We start from the raw sequence: 26,660 nt of genomic DNA, 5'->3' as shown, positions 1-26,660 counted from the left end.
GGATTCTAACTCCTCCTGCCCTTTGAGGACACTTACAAATCAGTTATCCCATTTCTCACTTCTGTGTGTAACTTTTCATCTGGATCCTTTCCAGTGGTTCTTGAGAATGCTCACAACTCTCCCGTGAAAACGGGTGCTGACATGCCATCATCTCCCTCCAGCACCATTCTCTAGCCTCCCCCTTCTTCGTAGTCAGGATTATCCAGGGATGCACTGATGCTCAACTCTGCGTTTCTCTTCCTCGGCTACCTCAGTCTGACTCCCTCATCTACATGTGGACCTTATCAGTCCTGTTCAGGTTACCAATGATCCCTGCCACTCTGGCTTATTTTTAAATGAAGACTACGTTCTGTGAGATATGTTTTGAGTCACCCTTAGCCTTCTTTTCTTTTGACCTATAAACAGCCGACCCTTGAACAACATGGATATTAAAGGCACCAACACCTCCCTCCCACATAGTCAAAAATCCACATATGGGGTGCCTGGGTGGCTCAGATTTAAGCGGTTGCCTTCAGCTCAAGTCAACATCCTGGTGTCCTGGAAGCAAGCCCCACATTGGGCTCCCTGCTCACTGAGGAGCCTGCTTCTCCCTTCTTGTGTTCCCTCTCTTGCTATGTCTCTCTCTGTCAAGTAAATAAATAAAATCTAAAAAAAAAAAAAAAAAAAAAACCACATATAGTTTTTGACTCCCCCAAATTAACTGCTAACTCCCTACTGCTGTCCAGAACCCATATTGATAACATAAACCGTTGATTAAAACATATATTGTATGTTGTATGTGTTAAATACCATACTTATACAATAAAGTAGGCTAAAGAAAAGAAAATGCTATTAAGAAAATCATAAGGATGAGATAATACATTTTAAGTATTGTACTGATCCAAAAAAAAAAAGTCCACATGTAAGTGGATCCACATAGTTCAAACTCATGTTGTTCAAGGGTCAACTGTATCTCAAATGTAGCATAATGTCTTACCAAATTATCACCTTCTGGTTCTTTAATGTGCAGTGCTCCTTCCTGCAACGGGGTCCTCTCTTGTGCTATTCTCTTGGTCTGAAACTGCACCACCACAGCTCCCTGCTGCCTCAGCAGCTCCTACTCCACCTTTAGACACCATCTCAACCATTACTGCCTCTATGTGCATATCCATATTTCTCTTCCCAGTGGGGAATTGGGGGCACTGTGGGTAGCATTGGTGATGCAAGTATTATCAGCTTCTGGCTTGAGAATTGTCGTCCCAGTCACCAAAAGAGGAAAGAATACTAGGTTTGTCCAGGAAGACTGAACACGGTAAGTTTAAAATGCTTTCAGGGTGCCTGGGTAGCACAGTTGGCAGAGTGTCACACTCTTGGTTTTGGCTCAGGTCATAATCTCGCAGTCCTAGGATCGAGCCCCACATCAGCCTGGGCCTCTCTCTTCTTCTCCCTCTGCTCCTCCCCACTCCTCTCTAAAATAAATCAATAAAATATTTAAAAAATAAGTAAATAAATAATTTTTTTAAATGCTCTCACATCTCCAAGGAAAGGTGACAAATGGGAGCTAGCTGTATGGGTCAGGAGCTCAGTCAGGAAGTCTGAACTAGGATTTAAACGTGGACTGACTAAGATTTCCTAAGGTTGTGGCTCTAAGACATCAACCTTCAATAGCTGATAAAACAGAATGAGCCTACAAAAATACTGAGAAAAAATGGCAACAAGGGCAGTAAGGAAAAAAATTAGTCATGTACTACAATTTTGCCATTATTTGTGTGATAATTTCACTGACGCCTGATTCCACGACAAGGTTATACATGTCACATGGACAGGAGCCCTGCCTGCTTATTCAACACCTTACACGGGACCCTTCACACAGCAGGTGCTCAAAAACAAGGATCAAGAGGATGGGTGGATACTGATCTAAACACAGTTAAACAGAGCAGTTCACAGCAGACCTTCTCTGAGTGTGGTTTTGAAGGGTGTCCGCATCGAACGAGTAGACATTAAAGAAGATATGAAGGTCAAGTATGGGAGAACACTCAGGGGAAAAGAAAGATATATTCAGGATCTTCATTCTAGCAAGAGTTCCTGGCTCACCTGAATAAAGACACTACATCCTCTTTCGTTGCTATGACAGCCTCCTCTGGAAGCATACTCAAAATTGCAGCTTTCAAGAACACATACGTTGCCTGGAGGAAAAGAAGAGAAGCAGCTAGTTATAGGGCATCTCTAGGTATGTGACATTTCTCTCTTGCAAGTCGGGAATGACCTACAAACCATCTAGATGTAACATTTAAAAGGCACTAAAGAAATAAAAGGAAATGAAGTCTTAAATTGCTGGTTCCTATTGAGAATAACACTTTTCAGTTAATTTTGGCCATTTTCCTATTATACAATGGTAGCATTTGGGGGCAAGAAAATACATAGAATGAACAAGAAATCATCTCATTTCTCCCAACTTCTCACAAACAGTTCAGAATTAATTTTAATTCTTGTGAAAAGCCTCCTCACCAAAGCATCATAAAATCTACAAAAAAATTATCAAGACTGCTTGATAATTTTTTAAATGTAAATGCATTTCATCCTCAGAGATAAAACCTCTTTGTTGACAAGGACTGTTTGGATGGTTGTTAGAGCATGTTGTGCTAAGGACCGTGCTTATAAGAAATAGGTACCTAATGCCTATTGACAAATCCCTAAATTGAGAAAGGAGGTTGAAGTCATACTTCTGAACAGTCCCAAAGAAAAAGCATCCTGGACACTTACTAGCAAACAGATAACAGCAACAAAAGCACAGCATTTTACCTTGGACCATTTACTTTCTTTGCAAAGCAGATCAGAATAATAATATGCCTCCATCCAGTTTTGTTGGAATACATATATCCACATCAGCTCCCAGTAACAAAGATGGTGAAATTGTTTCCATTCTTCTTGAACTGAAATGCATTTTCGAAATATCTCTTGTGCCTATAAGTCAATTGCATAAAGCTGATCATCCAGATATTAGACAAGGAGATAATAACCTAATGGAAAAATACATAAATCACTTTGTACAAGAACAACAAAAGCATCTCTCATTAAACCACTTAATGTGATGAGATATGTTCCTTTCCCTACATGAAATGATACAATTAAGTTCTACCTCTTGCCCTAGCTTCGTAAGGGGGCTGTGGCACTTTATCATGTGGCAGTGGTGAAGTTCCTTCCCAAGGAAGATATAAAATACAGAGTTCCTTTACCAAAGAACTGAACATAAAGCCAGAACTCCCAGAACTTAAAATATACCTTAAACAAAGTTAAAGGCAAACTGGGAGAAGATATTACTACATCCACAACTCTCCAAAATTAATCCTTATCAACAACTATTTAATAAAATCCATATAAAAAGGACAAACAACTCAATGGGAAAACTGTCAAAGATATGAACAGATAATCAGAGAAAAAGATAAACACATGATAAACATACACATGAAGAAATTTGTAAACTGAAAAACATGAATTTAAAAATTGGATTCTTGGGGCACCTGGCTCAGTCAGTTGAGCATCTGACTTTTGGTTTTGGCTCAGATCATGATCTCAGGATCCTGAGATCAAGCCCCACGTAGGGCTCCAAGCTCAGCACAGAGTCTGCTTGACCCTCTCCCTCCCACTCTAGCCCTCCTCCATCCTGCTCTTGCACGAGTATGTACGTGCTCTCTCCCCCTCCCCCTAAAATAAATAAATAAAATATTTTTAAAACTTAGATTATGTTTTGGTTAGGACATGGGCAAAAATACAACAGATAATGTGCAGAGTTGGCAAAGTGCATTGGAAACAAGTATTCTCACATCTTTATAGGCATGTAGATGGAATAAATTTAGTTATTAACCTTAGTTAGAAGGTCAGCTTGGCTAGATTTATCAAGATGCAAACATCTTTGACCTACAAATCCTGATGATCAGAATCTGTGCATGGAAACATACACATAAGGATGTTTACAACAGCACAGTTATAGTAGAAAAATGTCTATCAATAGTGGACTGCTTCACTAAGTACCACATATCCTCCTCATGGAATGAAATCCAGCCATCAAAATGAATGAGGAAGATTTAGATATACTGACCTGGAAAGAAATCCAAGATGTAAGTAGGGGGGAAAAAATCAAAGAAAAATATATATGTTTGATTTCATTTGTGTAGAAGAAAATTATTTGTGAGTATACTTATATGAAAAGCCCCACAGTTGTCTTTTTCAAGAGAATTAGTGAATAATTTCCTTTGATGAGGAGTATGTGCAGTACAGTGAAGTTAGTATCTTATGCAGGGGAGAGATTTCAAAGTCAATATGCAATACAGAAACGGATAAACTTTCTGAAATTCCTTTAAAGGTGCCCACTTGTATTCTGTATATTCTACCCCGAGCTGCCTCACGTACTTAATGTGTAAGTAATAGACTGTATTCGTAATCTACGTAGAGTAGGATACACACATAAAATTAAATTGGGGCGTTCTGATAACATATTTTGTCTACATTTCTGTCTAGTGCATATAGCTGAATTTACTTCTGTTGAATGAGTATGACACAACTCCACCTGACAGACAGCTCCCCAAGTTACTCCCCACACGATAAATTACCTCCTCCACATTCCCTTTCAGTAGCTCTATCCGGGCATGATAAAACAACATGAGGGAGCCCTGGGGAGAAAGGAAGCAGACAGACTGATCAGTGGTCAGCCCTTCCTGACTGCTTATGGCTAGAAATATGCACTTGAAATTCTAAGCATACATTTGGAAACTGCTGGAGGAAGGGCGCGAGGAGATTCTCTGCTTCCACAACATTCACTTCTCCTGTACCTAGAAATTCAATAGGAAAAGCCTCAGTCTTCACGAAATAGGGGAGACACATAAAAGCAATTCTCCACATATTAGTAAATTATAGCAAACACCTATTCGTGGAAAAGATAAGAATTGTTAATTTGGCAAGACAGGGCCTTCCCATGACTTTAGTTTAAGAAAAGCTCTAGGACCAACTAATTCTTAAAAATGGAGGGAGCTGGGGCCCCTGGGGGGCTCAGTCATTAGGGTCTACCTTCGGCTTGGGTCATGATCCCGGATCCTGGGATCAAGCCCTGCATCGGGCTCCTCGCTTGGCAGGAAGCCTGCTTCTCCCTATCCCATTCCCCCTGCTTGTGTTCCCTCTCCTGCTCTCTCTCTCTCTCTGTCAAATAAATAAATAAAATCTTTAAAAAAAAAAAAAAAATGGAGGGAGTTATTGTTGAGTCCTAACTGGGTTTTCCAGTTATAACAGCAATATTAACTTAGCCAAAAATTTAATTCTCTACTCAAAAAGATATCTAATATGAATATGCTAAAACAAGTCACCTTAAATTTTACAGAATGTTTTTAGTGGAGAACAGATACAAAATAGTCAGGGAAAGAAAACCTCCACACCCTCTGCCAAATGTTACTATGACAAATGTCACTATTTTTCACCTTGACTCAAAAAAAAAAAGAGAGAAAAAAGTAAACAGATACAGACTACTGGCTCTTGGTGATTTTCTTCCTAATTGTTTTAGTGGAAAAATAATTAACATACAACGTTCTGTTGGTTTTGAGGTTACAATCTAAATTCTTTACTTACTCAGATGAACGGTAGTCAACTTTCTATGACATAAAACATAATCCAGTCCTTACCAAGTATGAGGGAGATGTAAGTATGAAAAGCTAGTATCGTTAGGCAGCATAGTGGAGATCTCATGCTTCTTCCTGATGCACCTTCCCGTAGCTGCAGGAGGCCCAACTCCTGTGGGAAGCAAACGCCTTTTAGAAGGAGAAAACATGATTGACTCAAAAGTCACATTCAGACACTACAGAGGCCATGTTCTTGTATCTCCACCCTCCAAGAAGGTGGAGTTTACTTTTCAAGAGCTTAGAACAGGGACAATGCCTGACCAGAAACAACTTTACATTTTAAACTGGCATGAGATAAATCTCACAAATTCTTTCTTATTATGTGATTCTAGGGAAAGGATAGAGGTACTTCTCATTCCATAGAAACGTTGAATTTCTCTTATAAAAATATTAATTTATTAAAACATCTTGAGGATCAAAGTACAATGCATTATGGTGGGTATGAAAAAATAGAGGGTTTTTTAAAAAAAACTTTTAAAATTTAAATTCAATTAATTAACATATAATGTGTTACTGGTTTCAGAGATAGAGGTCAGTGGTTCATCAGTCCTATAGAATACCCAGTGCTCATTACATCACATGCCCTCCTTAATGTCATGAGCAAATACAGGTTTGTCTTCAAAGATCTTTCTATCAAATAGGGAAGACACTACATGAGCACACGGTTGGACTAGAATATGATGAATGTCATTAGAAAGATGTATGGTTCTGAGTTAGGAGTACATAAGCCTCACTGGGAGAGAATAAGGGACAGATGGAGGAATAGCTGACATTTATCTCAAACCTAATGTATGGAGAGGCTCTCACAAGAACTAGGCTGCTGGTTAGGGAGGATATCCAAGATATAGGACAGGAGAAGCACAGAAAACAGAAAAGCACAGGACCAATGGGGCGAGTGGGTGTGTGGGGTGGGGAGCAACAGCTTCAAATATTTGTTCTCATACAGTTCTCCAAACCTGCCCTCTTCACTAATAGGGATGGCTATTTCAGAAAGGCAATCCTGGTAATAGCATATTGAGTGTTAGGTTTAATTAATGTTATACACTACAAAAACAGCCACACAGAAATACAATGAATGAAACAGGGAAAACAAAATTTCCTTGCTTAGTTTTATCATGAAACTTAAACAAGTGCAAGGAAACCTAAAACACCATGACTATTTTTGACCCATGTGAATCATAAAAAGGGAGACATGGAAATCTAGCCTAATTTCCCGGTTTTACAGAACACTCTGGTTGCTAAAAGGTTAAGGAAGCATATTTTAAACACACAAGAGTACCAAAGTCCAGCAAGTAGCCATGTTAGTAACATAACTTTTAATCCCAGAACTTAGGTAACAAAGATAAAAAAAAAAAAAAAATTAGCTTTCAATAGAAAAACCATCGTAGCTCCTGAAAAGCATGATCAAGACCCCCATGGCTTTTTACTGTCCTGCAAACAAATTGTCAATAATTGTCAGTTATAATTGCTAGTTATGAAGATGTGCTGCACTGTCCTCATATTCAGTAAATAATGTTTTATCTTTCCCTTCAAAATTAAGATAAAATTAAATGTGTACCCTGTTTCCCGAAAATCCTATAAATTCTAGCAGTCTGATAATCCGGGCTGGTAAAAGGGAGAGCATCTGCAAGAAGAAAAAAAAAAGTCTATTTGTTAGTATATCTATCTACAGATAAATATTAACCTCCAAACAACTTAAAGGTTTCATGATTCAATAATATGAAATATTAGAACCAAGTCTGAACCACTATACATATCTCAATCATCATATATTGCACATACGGTTAATCATCACTTGTGAATTAATTTCACTTACCTAAGACAATGAACCTAAAAAATTAAAAAACCAACCAAACAAACAAACAACAAGAACAGCAAAATCCCTGCCCTTTTCAGGACGCTGGAGAGAATACTTGCTCCTCTTATATGCAGTGATGAAGTGCTAAGAAGGGAATCCCTCAGTGCCCACTTGCAAACAAGACCCCTTTTTAACATCCTTTTCCAGAAAGCGAGGCTGTTGAATTCTGCATAATATGCAGGCACCACCTAAAAGTGAACAGCACGGCCCTCCAGTTACTTTCTAGAACATCCCTGGGGAACAGTGGGGAGGGGAAATCCAGGCAGGGTAAAAGCAGGTCACCCGCTTGTTCACTTTGCCTAGAAGGAGAAATGGCCATGTGTGTGATTCTATACAGGTTCATCGGCTGGAGCCAATGGTTTGGCTGTTTGGTTGGACGGTCAGGGACTTAGAAGGAATATCATTAGAATATTAATGACAAGGAAGTCTAAGGAAGAGTATAAACCTCTCCAAATGAGCAAAAAACATGGAGATATCTGTGTTGCAAGTGAATGTTCACCAAAGCCCGACATCAGCAGAGGAGGATCTGAATAATCAAGGGAATAGGATGACCCGTGGTGACTGCCAGCCGGCCTCTTTCCCCAGACACCCCTACTGCTAACTAACTGGGCTCATGAACAAAGTGGCCACGGTGATGTACACAGTCATGTGTATTGTTCCCTTTATCAATGCATTTTCTCATTAATTACAGTCAAACCTTAATAAATTTCAAAATCTCTAAATAACATATTACAATTTGACAAATATCTATTCAAACTTCCACCTCTCTCACAGCATCAAAATCATGCCTCAAGATACATGATTACTGCCTCACCTTTTTCAATTCCAGAGCTACCACTGCTAAAGCCACGATATTTCTGATGTGGAAATGGAACCGGATTCCTTGCTCCTTATTACCAAAAATGTTGCCAGTCCATTCAGCAGGCTGCCTGCTTCCCCTCCTGTACAATCCAAACCTACTCTAAGCATGTGCAGAACTTTACAACACATACTGGCCAAATCTACCACTGGGTCACAACACAAAAAAATGCAATCCCACTGTAGCCATTTGTCAACCAAACCCAGGCAGATGTTCACACACCATAGAGAAGGCACTGGAAACCTTAGGTTCTGTTAAAAAAGCTTCTGGCGGCTATTTTATAATTATTAACTTACCAAATTAAAGGCACCTATTCCAAGCTTGACACCCCCTTCAAATTCATAGAAAAACTGTTGTTCATCTTTATTCTTCTGAATTACATGCAGGATAGAAAGACATTCTCTGGATTGGAGAAAAAAGTTATCACATAAGTTTTATTATGACTCTGAAAATTAATGTGAAGTCAAAATTCACACGGACATGCTGTAAGATAAATGCCATTAGCCAAAATGCTAGGTGATTTTTCAAAGAGGCAACTGTGCTGAGTTTAACCTTAAAGGCTACTTGGGTAAATAGTCATGAAGGAAAAACTAACACACCTATTTCTGCCCTGTTTATCAGGAGCAATCTTCCTGGGCTGAAACGAGACAGGGTTCAAACATCAGTCCCAGGACCACAGGGCTGTGACCTCACAACCTTCCAGCAATGTCTCATAGAAGACTTCCCAGGGGTGCTCCATCCCTTGGTTCCTGTGCATGCTTAAGCAACCCTACTTTCTACCGAGTATCGGAGAAGCTACTGCCAAAAAGATGTGAATTTCAGTGTGATCACCGTGATCTCAAATAGACCAGATAAATTAGAGCTTGCGAGTAGGAAAGACTGAAAAAGGACAGAAAATTCCATCACTGCACCATTTGTCTTTCTTTTTCCTATTCCACCCAAGCAATTCTTTCCTTTTTCTCATTTTAATTTCTTTTCTGTGCCTTTCCCCCCTTCCCTTCATGTCTTCAAAAGGCAAATACTTATTCAGAGAAATGCAAATTAAAACAATGACAAAGATATAAAGCTTGGTAATGAACAGGAATTGCTTACCAAATTGACAAATATTTATTTAAAGGTATTAAGAAATAACCAGATATTAGGTATCACCTTGTGTGATATCCATGGGATATTCTGCAGGACAACTGGCTTGGGCTTTTCAACAACAATCATGAATAGACAGATGGTTCTAGAATAAAAGATACTAAATGGACATAAACATAGGATGCAGGAGACAGTCCTGTGCTATGTCCTGGTACAGACATACCAGCAGTAAAAGAAACCAGGAAAACATGAAGATAGACTCAAGTATTACGTGAAATGAAGATTTATTCACATGGAAAAGCAAAGATCATTAACTGAAAAAAGCAGGTTACAAAAGAGTATGCACATTAAAAAGTACACCTATCTTTAGATTCGGATAGAAAATATTCTGAAATAATATATACTCAGTTTCGCAGACATCATCACTGTGTGAAAAGAATATGGATTCTGTATGTTAATAGCTGCTCATCTACCTTCTCTTATTTTCCTAAATATATGTGTCATTTTCATAATAATAAGAATTATTTTAATTTTTTTTTAATGGAAAACCAGTGCTGGCAAAGGAAAGAACAAATAGACATATTCATCTACTTTGGTAAGAGGTGGTTATAGTATGGAGATTGGCAAACTATGGGAACATAAGCATGTTCATTCATTCTATTTATTGTCTATGCTTATACCACACATAGAGTTGAGTAGCCACCACAGAGATCTTATGACCCACTAAGCCAAAAATATTTACTATCTAGCCCTTTAAGAAAAAGTTTGCTAAGCCAATTATTTTTGAGAATGATTTTGCAATATATATCAAAAGTCTTAAACACAGGTGTACCTTTCACCCAATAAATCTAATTTTATTCTAAGGAACTAGCAAGGATAAACACAAAACTTACTTATAAGGAGAGATACTGTATTACTATTTATAATGAAAATGTATAAACAAGCTAAACTGGCAACAACAGGAAATTAATTAGGAAGAGAGTCACATGAGTGCATATATTTATACATACACATGGGTGGTGTACCCACATAATAGAATGCTACATAGCCATTAAAATCCATGAACTAAAAATATTTATGAATATTTGACCTAAATTTGTGACATGAAGTGAGAAAGGAAATTTCAAAATGACATGAAGAATATGATTTCATTACATAAAAAGATAGTTATATATGCTCATTATCATGCATTAAGAATGTGAAAATCAAAATATCAACAGGATGGCAGGAGGTAGAAATGATTTTCAGAATTCTTTTCGTTTTTAATCAAAAGATAAATGTTCTATGTTCTGATAATAGATGATTGTTATAAGATTTTCAAATAATATGGAGAAAGTGTAAGTGACATGCATGACTATCCCACAGAGAGATGGTCACTGCTAACAGCCTGGTACATAACCTTCTAGGTGGTTTTACGTTTTAGTAAGAATGCAAAATTTAAAAACCACAAATGGGATCATATAGTATATACTGTCCTATGGGTTGTACTGATGATTTTCTATGAAAATGCATGAGAGCTACCTTATTTTTTAACAAGTGCATATTTTTCTATTTTATAATTTCTTTAACTAAATTCCATTAAGAAATATTTACATTGTTTCCAGATTTTCCATATTATAAACAATGTTGCTAAAAGTATGCTTGTACATTCATCCAGTACTTTTCCTACATCAAGTACTGTAACTATAGTTAATCTATCACAACTATCTTTAGGATAAATTCCTAGAAAAGGGACTTCTGAGATCAAAGGTGATATACATTCTTAATTTTGATACATATTGTTAAAATATCCTTCAGAAAACTCTATCAGTTTAGATTCCCACCAACTTATGAGCTACTAACACTGGCATTTACCCTGAATCATTTATCACATTTCCATTTGTATTTTTTATTATGTGTATTTCGCCCGATGAAAACTGAAATGCTTATTTGGCCAAGTTAGTCTTTTTGGTTCCTGATTTTATGTCACACTCAAAAAGGCTTCTGAAATCGACATCATGTATCTACTGATACGATACACTACTGAAAACACAATATCACTTGTATGGTATTCTTGCCATAGATGCAAAATCTGGATGGAATCATGAAGAAACATTAGATTAGTTCCCACTGAGAGATATTCTACAAAATAATTGCCCAGTATACTTCAAGAATGTCAAGGTCATAAAAATAAAGAAGGACTGAGGGACTCTTCCCGATTAAAAAAGACTGAAGAAAGATAACAACTAAATGCAACATCCCCAATCCTGGATTCAATCTTGGACCAGAAAAAGGATATTAGTGGTACAATTAGAGAAATCAGAGTAAAATCAGTGGAGTAATTGATACTACTGTGTCAATGTTAGTTTCTTGGTATTAATAATTATTACTGTGAAAAAATAATTATCACTGTGGTTCTATAAAATATTAACATTTGTGACTCTGAATGAAGAATACATAAAAATTCTTTGTAAAAATTCTGAAGTTATTTCAAATTGAAAATTTTTAAATAAAAGTGTAAAGGCTTTTGTGTTTTAGGACCATAAAAATATTTTCCTTCTGTTTACAATAGTCCCATTTTTAAAATATTTTAATATTAGAGGAGCTGGGTGGCTCAGTTAAGCATCTGACTGGTGGTTTCAGCTCAGGTCATGATCTTAGTGTTGTGAGACTGACCCCTGCGTTGGGCTCTGCTCAGCACAGTCTGCTGGAGATTCTTTCACTCTCCCCTCCTCTACTCCTCCTGAACATGCACACTCACTCTTTTTATCTCAAATAAATAAATAAAACCTTTTTTTAAATTTTTAATATTAAATCTACATGTAATTTATTTTTATGCTCTTTTTCCAGAATGAAGAACCAATTTTCCCAAAAAGTATCTATTTTTCCCACTATTCTGAAAGAGACCTATGCATACATAGGAATTTCACTATTTTTAATTCCCAAGTAAATGTCTGTGTGTATGTACAAAAGTAGATGAGTGCACACACTGATACGTTTGTGCCATTTTAAGACTACTTGAATTCAATCTAGTTTTTAAGTTCTGATGCTTAGAAAAGCAATTAGCTCTTTAACATCCTTTTATTATCATCTAAAAAGTATTTCTTTGTTTTCTCAAAGATTTTATTTATTCATGAGAGACAGAGAGAAAGAGAGAGGGAAACAGAGAGAGAGGGAGAAGCAGGCTTGCCACAGAGCAGGGAGCCCAATGCAGGACTCGATTCCAGGACCCTGGGATCACCACCAGAGCTGCAGAGCTGAAGGCTCTTAACTGACTAAGCTACCCAGGAATCCATAGCATCTAAAAAGTATTTCAAGAGGGGTCTTGGGTGGCTCAGTCAGTTAAATGTCTGCCTTCAGCTCAGGTCATGAACCCAGGATCCTGGGATCAAGTCCTGCAACAGGCTCCTTGCTCAGCGGAAACCTGCCTTCCCCCTGCACCACCCTCTGCTTGTGCATGTGCTCTCTCTCTGTCAAACAAAAGAAAAAAAATTTTTTTAAGAGAAATGATTTCAAGAAGAAAACTAAAAACAATAGTCAATTTCCCAAAACTAGAAAAGCAATTACCTCTTTAACATCCTACCTCCTACCTCCCCCTACCTCCATGATTTTGAATAAAATATAATTTTATGAAATCGCTTAGGGTAAAATTATCTCTTAAGATACTAAATCTTGGTTCTGCTCTCACTAATGGGGATCTGCTTTTTTATTCTTTTAAGATTTTATTTATTTGATAGAGAGAGAGAGATCACAGGTAGGCAGGGCAGCAGGCAGAGAGAGAGGGGGAAACAGGCTCCCTGCTGAGCAGAGAGTGCTCCCCGCTGAGCAGAGAGCCCCATGTGGGGCTCGATCCCAGGACCTGAGCCAAAGGCAGAGGCTGAACCCACTGAGCCACCCAGGCACCACCCCCCCCCCCCGCCTTTTTTGTTAAGGTTTTATTTATTTATTTGACAGACAAATCTCAGGACCCTGAGATCATGACCTGAGCCGAAGGCAGAGGCTTAACCCACTGAGCCACCCAGGCACCCCTGGGGATCTGCTAATAATGATACACATACTAGCTTATATTAGATTAACACCCCCCCCCAGATAACAATTATAAGCTTTGGAATTTGAATATACATTTAAAATGCATTTTCAGGCACTGGAAAGTGAAAACAAAAAGTAGTAAAAAACTGGAGAAGAGCTGAACTTTGAAAGGTAGGAACATCTCTCACACTAGCTTTATATTTACATGGCTAGTCAGCTGAAGGTACTCTTGAATCCACTCAACGTGGGGTGCCTAGAACTGACACAGAAAGCCACAGTCCTATTATTGGGTCATCTGGGTGGCTCAGCTGGTCAAATGTCCAACTCTCGGTTTCGGCTCTGGTTGTTATCTCATGGGTCATAAAACTGAGCCCCAGGTCAGGCTAGGTGCTCAGTGCAGGAGTCTGCTTGAAGATTCTCTCCCTCTGTCCCTCCCCCCATGCTTGGGCACACCTCACATGCTCTCGCTCTCTCAAATAAATTAATAAATACATCTTTATGAAAAAATAATTTGACACAGCATTGTGGGGCTTCTAATATATGTAAGTGTGGTATCAAAGAATAGTATAAAAGACAAATGGTCAGTGAAACTATATTTTCACAAAGTTCTTATATTTTATAAGAACTTAAGGGCAGGAGTATATTAACTCTAAGCTAACTGTGATAAGTTAAGAAGGATATTATAATCACTAGAATGATCTTTAAAAAAAATTAAAGAGGGCTACAGCTAAGAAAACAACAGAGTGATTACACTGGTAAATTTATATTTAAAATTTTAGTAATGCAAAAAAGGCAAAAAAAGAAGTGAGAAAACCAAACAAGGCAAGAGAACAAGAAAAATGGTAGCCACAAGTATAAACATATCATTTGTCATACTGAATAAAAAAGCAAGACCCAACTATAAGCATCTTTAAGAACTGCAATTTACATATAAAAACAAAGATAGGTTTAAGGAACAAGAATATGTCATGCTACACTTAACACTAATTATAAAAAAGCATGAGTGGCTATATTAATGTCAAACAAAACAGACTTCTAGACAAATATTTATTATAAGGAGTTCAGTAGAGACATTTCATAATGATAAAAAGGTTAACTCATGGGGTGCCTGGGTGACTCAGTGGGTTAAAGCCTCTGCCTTCAGCTAAGGTCATGATCCTGGGGTCCTGGGATCGAGACCCACAACGGGCTCCCTGCTGAGCAGGAAGCCTCCTTCTCCACCACCCTCCCCCCCACCCACCTGCTTGTGATCTCACTCTCTCTGTCAAATAAATAAATAAAATCTTAAAAAAAAAAAAGGTTAAGTCATTGAAAAGATAAAATAAAACATATATAAACCTAATAACAGAGGCTCTAAATATACAATGCAAAAACTGACAGAACTAAAGAAAGAAATGGGTGATCCTGAATCAAAGCTGGAGGTTTTTCACTCTGTGAGCAAATGATAGAGCAACTAAAATCAGTAAGGATATAGAAGATATGGACAACAGAATGGTCCATCCTAACTGAGCACTTAAATCACTACAGAAAATTCTATCAAGCAGTGCTGCTCTACAGTCTGGACCAAAGACATACCTGTAACTTTAAATATATAAATTGATATTAGAAGAGAAGAAGTAAGATTATATAATTAGAAATTCTGGGGCGCCTGGGTGGCTCAGTGGGTTAAGCCGCTGCCTTCGGCTCAGGTCATGATCTCAGGGTCCTGGGATCGAGTCCCGCATCGGGCTCTCTGCTCAGCAGGGAGCCTGCTTCCTTCTCTCTCTCTCTCTGCCTGCCTCTCAGTGTACTTGTAATTTCTCTCTGTCAAATAAATAAATAAATAAAATCTTTAAAAAAAAAATAATTAGAAATTCTGTCAGTACCTTTTTTCCAGCTATTTTTGTCCAGTTTGCATTTAAACTTAAATTCCGTTGTCCTATAGCACTGAATACACACACAGTAAGCCAAAAAATCAGTGCATTTTTACGAACACCAAATAAAGACTAGTCATACTTTATGAGAATTCTGAAGTACAAATTTGACAGAATACAAGAATCATTTAAAAATGACATCTTAGGAGCACCTGGGTGGCTCAGTGGGTTAAGCCTCTGTTCGGCTTGGGTCATGATATCAGGGTCCCAGGATTGAGCCCCGCATCGGGCTCTGCTCAGTGGGGAGCCTGCTTCCCCCTCTCTCTCCATCTGCCTCTCTGCCTACTTGTGATATCTCTCTCTGTGTCAAATAAATAAGTTAAGAAAAATTCTTTAACAAAAGACATCTTAATTTTTAACTTACTTGTATATTTGGTAGCTTGTCCTAATTTTGAGTCCACCTTTGATGAAGTTGATCATATTTTCATCCTGAAAATAATTCAGTTAAATAATCAGATCATTTAGCAAAAGATTCTTACATGTTAGTTATATATTTGTGTGATTAGAACAAAACTCTATCTTTTGAGGACATAATTTTTAAATTAAAACATTCTTCTTGCTTTACATTTGCAATGTTCTTTTGCAATTTTCCTTCCAACTTAGATGGCAATAAAAAGAATACATTTTAAGCATTACTTCAAGCAAGTAATTAAGGAAGTAATCCTTACCACTTAGTGGCCAAATATGTTAGTCCAAATCTACTGTGATAAACATCACCTAATGCAGAATTTTCTTCTGGGTTCAACAGAATCCAAAATGGGTGATTTAAGGATATTCTCTAAGGACAAACTTTCCAGTCCATCACACTTCAGGAAATGGGCTGATGGTTCTTCTTTTGCACAGTACTTTAGCATTCAGTCTATTTAACACTGTAAATGTCATTTACATAATATTTCTAGAACAAAAATTATTGATCTGGATTCTAAACTGATTGTCACCAATACACAGTTTTTACTTTGGAGGGAAAAAAAGTCATTTCACTTTTCTTTGCCTATGGTCATCAACCATAAAGTGGAGGCAGAGGGCCTAAATGAGTACCATTTTCAGGTTCAGCATTCTAGGATTCCAAGAGAGTTGCTTAATAAATTATATCAAAACCTGCTTAAAAGAAGTTAATCTAACAGTGCTAATGGAGACAGTCCCATATTTCACACTTCTAAGGAGAGTATTTTTCTAGTCTATTGATAATGGAGAGAAACTCTGAAATTTATTTCCTGTGGCATCCTTCTAAAGAAGAGGAAAATTTGCTTTAGCTTACAATTTTCATTAATTATTAAATCTTTAACATTTATATTATTCTAAGAATCAATAAATGCAAAATTCACATGCAACTTAAATGTTTATCTTCTTATTTTAAGGAATCTTATGATTACACAAGTTCCAAGATAGGCCAGGAAAGAACTTCCTAAGTCACATTAAAATCTGCCTCAAATAACAATATTTCGTGTCATGATTCACCAAATATTTACTGAATGCCTATTTTATACCAGACATCTGAATGAAACATCAGACAAAAGCAATACAAGGTGCTAAGGGCTGGAATCATGCACACAGATGGAGATATGCACAGGATGTCAGGAGAGCGCAGAGCAGGGGCGGGGGTGGCATGGAGAGGTCCATAGAAGCTTCCTGGAAGCATTGAGGCTTAAGGCACAGAAAATAACTAGGAAGTGGCCAGATTAAGGAAGGCAAAGCAGATGCGGATCTTGGGAGCCAGAGAAAACTCAAGCAGCAGGAAAAACAAGAAAGCATTAAGGATCATGGCGTGCTTGGCCACCTGGGCTTACAGAAGTCAGCGCTGCCACAGAAGCTTCTACAGAGACAGAACGAAAGAAGAAAGCTACCGCTACCCATGCCACTCAGGTACGCAACACACCTGTCAGTAGCATCTGAGGACATGGGTAAGAGGGGAGGAGGGAGTGTGGGCAAAGACATCAGTTTAGTTTGAAAAAGCCTCCCCCCGCCTCCTTGCTGATATTCTGATACAGAACCACTGCCATAGTCCCTGAGAGCAATTCAATGCTATAGCACAGCAATGACATGGTGACAGCCTCATCTCTGAGAAGGCACTCAGCAGCACAACGGACAACGAGCAGGACGTTAAGAGAAATTAGAGCCAGAGGGTCACTAGGTTGCTGCGCTGTGTAGAGAAGAGCTGATGAACACCCCCACTAGAACACCCGAGAAGGAAGAGGAAGAGATGCCCCCGCTAAATGTTCACAAAGTCAAAGAAACAGGAGCATTAAACTGGATACAGAGGCATGAGGAAGAGGGAGGAGTCTTGGCTATCTCCCAGATGTTTAATTGCAAGTCCCCACAATATAAAATATGCCTTCAAATCCCAGATTTGATTGTTATAGCCCCATTTGGAAAAAACATCAGAAAAACTGGGGGGCCTCTGTGACTAGCATTATGTTTACCGAGGCATTAAGAATGTGGTTTTCAACCAGACTTCATAATACATAGGGTTTAAGGAAACAGGGTCATAGACCAGATTGGTTCAATTTTACCAAACCAGAATCCAACCTAAGAAGTCCATTTCTAGGAGAAAAAAAAGAAAAAGAAAAAAGAACAGCAACTCTCAGTACAATGTAAAACATTGTGATTGAGGAAGAGCTTCAATTTTACAATTGCATTTCTGCCCCCTTACAATCTTGACCCCACCTCTACCCCCAGTGTAACCATCACCGCCACCCATGGGGCCTTAATGTTAAAACCCATGTTTCTTAGAGGCGCTGGAAGATTCAATGTTAGACAAGGCACTGGTTGTAACAGTTCCTAGAAGTCAAATTAAAATGTCCCTTAAAGAAAGGTATTCATGGTTTGATTTAGTGACTTTTTAAAACTGCTCTTCCAAAGGAAGAAATAAAAGCAAAAAAGGGGCATGAGAGTAGAAGGAGGGGAGAAAATAAAATTGGAAGTATGGATGAAAAGCCTGGTGCTCCAAGCATGCATGCCTGAGCTTTGCTGAAGCATCTGGTGAAAGAAGGGAAGGGGCAAGGATGAAGACGCCTCTTTTGCTCAGGGCCTGTAGCCCTCTACCATTAGCAAATGCACAGAGGGATAATCTCACACCTCTCATACAGAGAAGCATCCAGAAATTCCGTGCAGTAGCTGCAAAACAGTCCCTTTACAAGGCAGTGGTTCCCAACAGACTGAAATTCGAAACAGACTCCAAGTGCATTTGAGTAGGAACAAAGCTCCCTGGGGTCATTTTTCAGTCCAAGTTTATCAGAACAACAAGTATCTTCCATTACAAGTCGAAGTCAAAAGAACTGAAGCACGGACATCGAATGAGCCCCATTTTTCCTATGTAGTACTGGCAGGCTTCCCCGGCGTTACTGATTCGAAGCCAAACATTTATTACCTGCACAAACGTGAGTGCTGCTTTCTGTAGGAGACACTCGGCATAACAGATTTCGGCATGCATTTCCTCTATTAAAAACAAATAAAATGATATTAAGGAAAATCCTATGTCCATAGTAATTGCTCTGAGATGTTCAGGAAAGACTCGCAGCTCCATGAACCCAAGAGAGAAATCTAGGTTGCTTTGGTACTTCCATAAAAGCAGAACGATGACCTCGGTTCTCAGTCCCTCGGCAAGATTTTCCTAGAATGTGTAAAAGGATTTAAGGAAGTCATCTTTGGTCCCACTCAAATATAACCGCAAAAAGTCAGGGGCTTGGCGCCAGAGACCCAAACTCAAGCTCACAAGAAGAAACCAAAATTTAAAAGCACTTAAAAAAAAAATCACTCTGTAACTTAATAGTAACACAGAAGTTTAACCCAGTTAGAGAGATTGAAAAAAACTATCTTAAATCTATGAATTCTAGCTTCAAAATATGCAGGTATGATCATCCTGGCAATGACTAGACACATCATTGACTTAAGGAGAAAGAGGCAGTGCTCTGGAGCTCTGTGAACAAGTATGGCCCGGCATCCCCAATCATGACTCCTCACACACCGAAGACATGATCTAAAAAGAGCTCACACTAGCACAATTCCAGGCTATTTTGATCGCTGAGCTATCTAGTGCAGGAACGAGGCACTCACAAAAGGGACTCTGTAAAGCTATGTATATCCCAGGGACATATGGAATGCCCCAAACACATGGCCGGGCTTCCCAAACAATACCTTACACTTGCAGAGACTGGGGTGGGAGGGAAATCTTTGCATTTTTACATAAACAAAATCAGCAGATTCCTGTTTTATCCATGGGATGCAAACTGGCATTTTATTTAAGTAAAGGAGCTTGGGGGATTTAACAGCCCGGATTGGGGGAAAGGTTCTGCCGCGTCACGGGCATCCACGTCTCTGCAGCCGGACACCTCGTTCATAGTCTAGCTGGCAACGTCTTCACTTCACAGCTGAAGAATCAAACGAGGAGCTGGGCAGAGCTCACTATGGAGAGTAAGCCCTCGGTTTTTGTTAACTACTTTCTCAGAGACTACTGCCCTTGGTCCACGTTGGGCTTTTTCATAAAAGCTCAGAAAGCAGGACATTTTTATGTGATGTAAATAGCTGAAAAGTAGGGTACTTCCGTGTTTGTGCGATGCTGTTGGGTCAAAGTGGAGAAGGACTAGCACTGTGTTTCTTTCACGTACACACAGACCCCATGCCCTGTCCCTGCCACCTGACACATGACAGGCTGGTTCTCGCAAACTGGGTGCAATCTCTACCATGCTCACAGGCCAAAGGTCGGACTGACCAAGAAGCAACCAGGCAGCAGAGATCCTTCAATGGCCCGCCTACCGCTGGGGCCAACCTCACAGATGTAGGGCCTGTGCATGTTCTGGTGGCCATCACCAGCCAGGGGCTCGGTCCTTTAGAATGCCTCACCTCTACATGTGCCCCCGTCCCCCAATTTTCTCAGTGTTCGGGGGAATGAAAAGTGGAGCCTTCGATTTTTACAGAGCCACCTGAATTTCCTCTTCTTAGGTTCATTTGCAACAGAGTAGAAAGAGTTCTGGCATTGCTCACTTTGAAAGTCTGCTCAGTGACACAGATTGTGTGTTGCGGGGGAAGGCCGGGGGGCTCATGTGATGAAGCACAGGTATGTAAAGTGAAGAGTGTAAAATAAGTCTGGAAAGGTAAGTCGAGGCTCAACCATGTCAGAGACCGGTAACAACAGGTAACAATGAGTCCGTGCAGAGGTCTGAGCAGAAGGACTGGCTGCCTCAGGGTGAAGTTAAAAATGGACAAACTGGGGCACCTGGGTGGCTCAGTGGGTTAAAGCCTCTGCCTTCATGATTCCAGGGTCCTGGGATCGAGCCCCACATCGGGCTCCCTGCTTCCCGCCCCCTACCGCCTGCCCCTCTGCCTACTTGTGATCTTTGTCAAATAAATAAATAAAATCTTAAAAAAAAAAAAAAATGGACAAACCTCAGAGCAGCCAAAGCATGGGCCACGAAGGCAGAGATAAAAGGCAAGGAAATTTGAACTCTGTCAACCATATGTAAGTGTCCTTCCTGTTAAATCCCTTTCACATCCTAAGTACTGCATTTACATATCTGTTTTTAAAGGAAATTTGAAAACTATTCAGGGCAGTATGCCAGCCCTGAGAGAAGAAAGGGTATGTTCATGTTAAAACCACGAAAAGTTTAATTAAATATACTGATTTCTGCAGACAACCAGCCACTCAAGGATGTAAATGAAAATTACCAAGAGGAAAAACAAATCACATACTAAAGCTACAATGTTGTGACATGCTCCCTTGAACACAAAGTCTGTTCGGGTTGTAGTGACAGCCAAACTCATTAGGAATAAAATGCAACTTAATTTATAAAAGTCACATTCCTTCACTCTGCTTGATTTATATTGGGCAGTTCCCCCGTCCTCAAAATTAACCATTTGGCATTTATGAATAGGTACCTTACCAGAACATTTCTTAATTATATTTCCTTAGTCTATGGAAGGAAATAGCTTCACCCTGTGCTAAAATGTTAGCTGAACATGCCTTTGGGTGTAAAAGTCTAAATAAACCTGTTTCTCAGACTATGCTATAGTCACAAGCTAATTTACATTTACTATTTTCTAATTAAGCCTATTTTTTAAAGCAGTTTTAGGTCTGCAGCAAAATTGAGAGGAAGGTACAGAAATTCCCCATGTATCCCTTGCCCCATGTGTGCTTAACCTCCCCTGATGAATTGATGAACTTCCGTGGACACATCATGATCACCCAACATCTACAATTCACATTACAGTTCCTTCTTGGTGACGTACATTCTATGGTTTGGACAAATGTATAAAGACATGTATCCATCATTATGATATCTTACAAAGTTTTTTCATTATCCTAAAAATCCCCCGTGTTCCACATACTCATCTGTACACTCCAACCCTGGGCAACCACTGATCTTGTCACAGTTCAACCCTTTCCAGAATGTCATACGCTTGGAATCATATAGCCTGATGCCTTTTCAGATTGGTGTCTTTCACTTAGTAATATGCACTTAAGGTCACTCTGGGTCGTTTCATGGCTTGATGGTTCATTTCTTTTCAGTGCTGAATAATACTCCATTTGTCTGGATGGACCACAGTTCATTTATCCACTCACCTACTGAAGGACATCTTGATTGCTTACGTGTTTTGGCGATTATAAATAAAGCTGCTGTAAGCATCCACATGCAGATATAAGTTTTCTGCTCCTTTGGGTAAATATTAAGGAGACTGATTGCTGGATTGTATAGTTTTGTAAGAAATTGCCAAACTGTCTCCCTACGTAGCTGTACCATTTTGCATTCCCACAAGCCATGGATAAGGGTTCCTTTCACTCTACATCTCTGCAACATTTGGAGTTTGTGTTTCAGATTATGGAAGTTCTAATAGGTATATAGTAGTATCTCATTGTTTGTTTTCTTTTTTTAATAAGTAAATAAGTCCAGGTTTTCTAAAGTGCCATGTAAAAAAAATTATAAAAAGATAGTAACACAGCACCATCTACTTTCAGGATGTCTCACATAGGAATGATTCAACATTTCCCTCATCCATACATGAACATTTTGTTCCCTTTTCTACAAGCCTACCAGAGAAAGTGTGGGGTACAGTGGAAAGAACTGTGGCTTGCAGAAAGGCAGATCAGCTTTGAACCCCACTCTGTTATGTGGGGAATCCTAATCCATTAACCCATTACCAGTGGGTGAGTATGATGGGAAAAGGAAAAAGATATTCCATGTCCTTTATATTCTACACTTGCATACTGAATTTTATAAGTATGATCATGTTTTAACTTTTCAAAGACAGGAAAAACTTAATCTTTAAACGGGTCTTACCTTCAGTCAGCTGCTCCAGTGATCCTCTAGAAAGAAGACTTGAGAAAGATTCTACAACTGTACATTTTTTCCTGTATCTGTGGAGAATAAGCAGAAGGGGAGATGGGAAAGAGAACGAAAAAATGACAATAGATCAGGCCAGGCTCATTTTCCTTTGACATTCATTTTTGTCACAGTCACACCAAAGAGTTAGCAAGGAGAACATCCTCAAGTCTATAGTACAGGGACCGCACTTTTCCACACTGCACACCCAGCACCCAGCACTGGGCAGGCATCCTGTGGGCACTCCGCCCAGGCTTACTGGACACGTGAGTGGACAAACCCACACAGAACAATGAATGCTAACCCTGCCAAGCACCTTCCCTGATCTGTTGGCCGAAATCAATATTTCTGAGGGAAGAGGCACCTGCAGGTTAAGAATCACTTAGAGGGCAGTATTTGGAAACTCTCTTCATTTGTAGCGCGGCAACATAATGACACAAGGACATAGTTTCATGTTAAACTTCACCAATGCTAGTTAACAGTTGCTGCTGGGGTCTTGCTATACACACAGAGCAAAGATTAAAATAAAACTGAAAATCCATCTCATTTTCACCAACTGGAAGTGTCCAAATATGTCCTTTTAGACAAATAAAGCTCTCCCTTTTGAATAGGCAGCATCTCCCGTGCTCCACATACTCATCTGTACACTCCAACCCTGGGCAACCACTGATCTGGGACACACTGGCTTGGCAGGCAGTAGCTGAACTCATCCACTCCAGAGAGACCCCTTGAGAGATGCATGCTGCTGACCCCACACATGTCTCCCTCAGTTTTTCTCTGTGGTTCAAGCTACTGAAGGAAGGAAGGAAAGAAGGAAAGAAAAGAACAGAAAGAAAGAAGGAAGGGGGGAGAGGCGGAGGTATAGATGTCAAGTGGTTGGCCAAACAAGAATCTACTATAATTCTTAATAGGAAATGGTAACTCTCTTACATGGAACTACATGAGGCCAGGCAGCTTTGGAGTACAAGTCCCTTACTACAATTGGGGCGAACTTCAAATAGAGGTCTCCATCAGCAAACCACACTCGCTTTGTCACACAGACATAAAGTTTTGTAGTTCTATCTCTAGTAGTTATTTACTCAGCTCGTACTTTTGGCAGGTTTGTAATGCGTCCTTCATGGCAGAAATGCCGTTCTGGATGTCCTGTTGCTCAAAGGTCATGACCGCCTGCAACACCACAATAGTACTGTAGCCCAAAGCATGGTACATACTCTCCTTAGCCCTGGGGGCAAAACATAGGGAATTAATACATTCCAGTTAGACTTAAAAGCATGCAGGTCTTGTCTGATACTAATCAGAAGAAATCCTAATAAATGCATATAGTGACTTTGATAGTGATAACTTTTACTCCTACATCATAATCACTGAAATAATACAGACTGAGAAAGGCATGTCGTAAAAAACTCAACTATCAAGGACTTTCCAAATGGAGCCTCCAGAGGCTGCACAGAATGCTCCAGGTTGAAGCAGAAGCCAACAATTGTTTTTCTCTGTTTCAGCACAAGGGGGCAGCCTGCGGGCTCTTTTCCTTGAAAACATTTCAAAGCAAACCAATTTTTCCCAGTTGAACACCAGGCAATATACTTACTATCTTCAGCTCTGATATAAGTACTAAAATAAAGGCCACTAGAAATGCATTTTGTGGCAGGGAGATTCTGATACAGAATCCAGAGGCCAAAGGAAAGGAAGATTTTTGCAATAAGTTAGGTCAACCCCAATGGACCCATGCAAAAGTACGTTCCAGACCTCATATCTAATCTAATCCCATTATCTACAATTCATGATTAAAGTTCTTGACAATTCCAATTACTAAATTATCTGTGAGAGTTGCTTGGACTCTTAAGGGCATTGATCAGTGTTAATGGACCACACATCCCAGACTTTCAGGCTGTAAAAACCTCACCATCTCTTTCTCAAAACTTCTCATTAGGTCAATTTGTTGTAAGATTTAAAATGGTAATGCACGATTCTGTTTTTAATTCAAATATAATGCACAATAGCCCACAGCTACGAAAAACAAATGCAAGACACATTATTCTTTTTCCCCATGGAAATAGCCTAAACATCCTTTGGTAATTTGCAGTCTGTCCTGACTAGTGAGGTCACTGGCTGTTTGGGAAAAATCGCAAGGAGTTAGGAGCAATGCAAAATTAATCATGTATTGTGGTTTTAAACCTCACATTTTATAATTTTTTTAATCATTTTATTTTTTTTAAGATTTTACTTTTTTTTTTTTTAAATTTTATTTATTTGTTTGACAAAGATCACAAGCAGGCAGAGAGGCAGGCAGAGAGAGAGGGGGAAGCAGGCTCCCTCCTGAGCAGAGAGCCTGACGCGGGGCTGGATCCCACGACCCTGGGATCACGACCTGAGCCGAAGGCAGAGGCTTTAACCCACGGAGCCACCCAGGTGCCCCTAAGATTTTACTTATTTATTTGAGAAGGAGGGAATGAGAGAGAGAGCACAAGAAGGGAAGGTCAGAGGAAGAGACCGACTCCACGTGGAGCAGGGAGCCTGATGTGGGACTCAATCCTGGGACTCCAGGATCATGACCTGAGCCGAAGGCAGTTGCTTAACCAACTGAGCCACCCAGGCGCCCTTAAACCTCAAATTTTAAACCCAAAGTTCCAAGAGGAAAACAGGAATTCACGTGGGAAAAACATATGTTTAACAATCAAATTTGCATAAAGATCAGAGAATATAAAACTTGACCAAATAAGCACTTCTTTTCATTCTGTGTAATGACCAGCTGGGTGTCTGAAATAGAAAAAAGAAATCTTGTGTGAATAAAAAACAAAGGAGACAGGCAGGTAAGCTCAGAGAGGAGAGATAAAAAGAAAAAGGTAGGCAGGCTGTGAGAGGAAAACAGGGAAGTAGAGAGAAGACAGAAGTCTGAGGACTGGGAAGGACAGAGGGAAACAAGGCAGAAGGCAAGCAGGACAGACATGTGTTGAAGACAACACTGGACAATGCCCTTTAGCTATGGGCAATACCATCTATTTTATCATCTGTTCCTAAGGTCTGAAATACTCACAGCTCTTCTACATTGTAATAGAATTACCACAGCAACGTCTGAGGAGATAATATAATTTTTTTAATTGAAATGTGTAGTTGAGGGGCACCTGGGCACTCAGTGGGTTAAAGCCTCTGCCTTGGGCTCAGGTCATGATCCCCTGGGATCGGTCCTAGGACCGAGCCCCACATCTGGCTCCCAGCCTGCTTCCTCCTCTCTCTCTCTGCCTGCCTCTCTGCCTACTTGTGATCTGTCTGTCAAATAAATAAATAAATACTCTTAAAAAAAAAGAAAAGAAAAGAAAAGAAGTGTAGTTGACATAGGACGGTATACTTGTTTCAGGTGTATGACACAGAGATTAGATAATTCTATCATTATGCAGTGCTCACCACCACAAGTTTAATAAGATTCAAAGTCTGTGATCAGAGTCACATTACCCTACTGACCAAAGAAATGAGATTCCCATTATTATGCTCAAGTAACCCTCTAAAAAATTGTTAGGGTGCCTGGGAGACTCAGTCAGTTAAGCGTCTGCCTTCAAATCAGGTCATGATCTCAGGGTCGTGGGATGGAGCCCCACATTTGGCTCCCTGCTCAGTGGACAGACTGCTTCTCCCTCTCCTTCTGCCTCTCCCCACCAACTCCCGCCCATGCTCTCTCTCTCTTTTTCTCTCTCTCAGATAAATAGAATCGTTAAAAAAGAATAAAATAAAAAAGAAAAATGAATAAAAATTGTGATATAAGATCTAAGCTTCATCCAAGCAAGTGACTATGTCTGAAGGCACAATGTAAGACTATTTCTGTCAAGCTCCAGGCACACTGCAGACATAGTCACATATGTCCACATGGGCTGTGGTCAAGGTGACACCTAGTATCAGAGCTGAGCATGGGTGTTGCTGCCACATTTGAAAAACGAACAGGTATTATTAACTGAAATTAAATCGCTTAACTTATTTATCACATAAATA

At 39.5% G+C, this 26,660-nt stretch overlaps 1 protein-coding gene across 1 annotated transcript in view; it reads right to left on the bottom strand.

Annotated features, from left to right (window-relative positions):
* Positions 1 to 26,660, bottom strand: part of TTC39B (tetratricopeptide repeat domain 39B) — a 131,963-nt gene that overhangs the window by 28,478 nt on the left and 76,825 nt on the right. The window contains 11 exon segments of the mRNA XM_059141122.1: positions 2,074 to 2,165; positions 2,782 to 2,943; positions 4,590 to 4,649; positions 4,741 to 4,808; positions 5,649 to 5,757; positions 7,204 to 7,269; positions 8,659 to 8,764; positions 15,731 to 15,795; positions 18,734 to 18,801; positions 22,638 to 22,714; positions 23,770 to 23,901. Of these exon segments, the coding sequence (XP_058997105.1) occupies positions 2,074 to 2,165; positions 2,782 to 2,943; positions 4,590 to 4,649; positions 4,741 to 4,808; positions 5,649 to 5,757; positions 7,204 to 7,269; positions 8,659 to 8,764; positions 15,731 to 15,795; positions 18,734 to 18,801; positions 22,638 to 22,714; positions 23,770 to 23,901 (1,005 nt within the window).

The sequence above is a fragment of the Mustela lutreola genome, chromosome 12, assembly GCF_030435805.1.
Source record: "Mustela lutreola isolate mMusLut2 chromosome 12, mMusLut2.pri, whole genome shotgun sequence".
NCBI classification, from domain to species: domain Eukaryota; kingdom Metazoa; phylum Chordata; class Mammalia; order Carnivora; family Mustelidae; genus Mustela; species Mustela lutreola.
The sequence above is the reverse complement of the archived record's forward strand: the minus strand, read 5'-3'. Positions and strand labels throughout refer to the sequence as shown.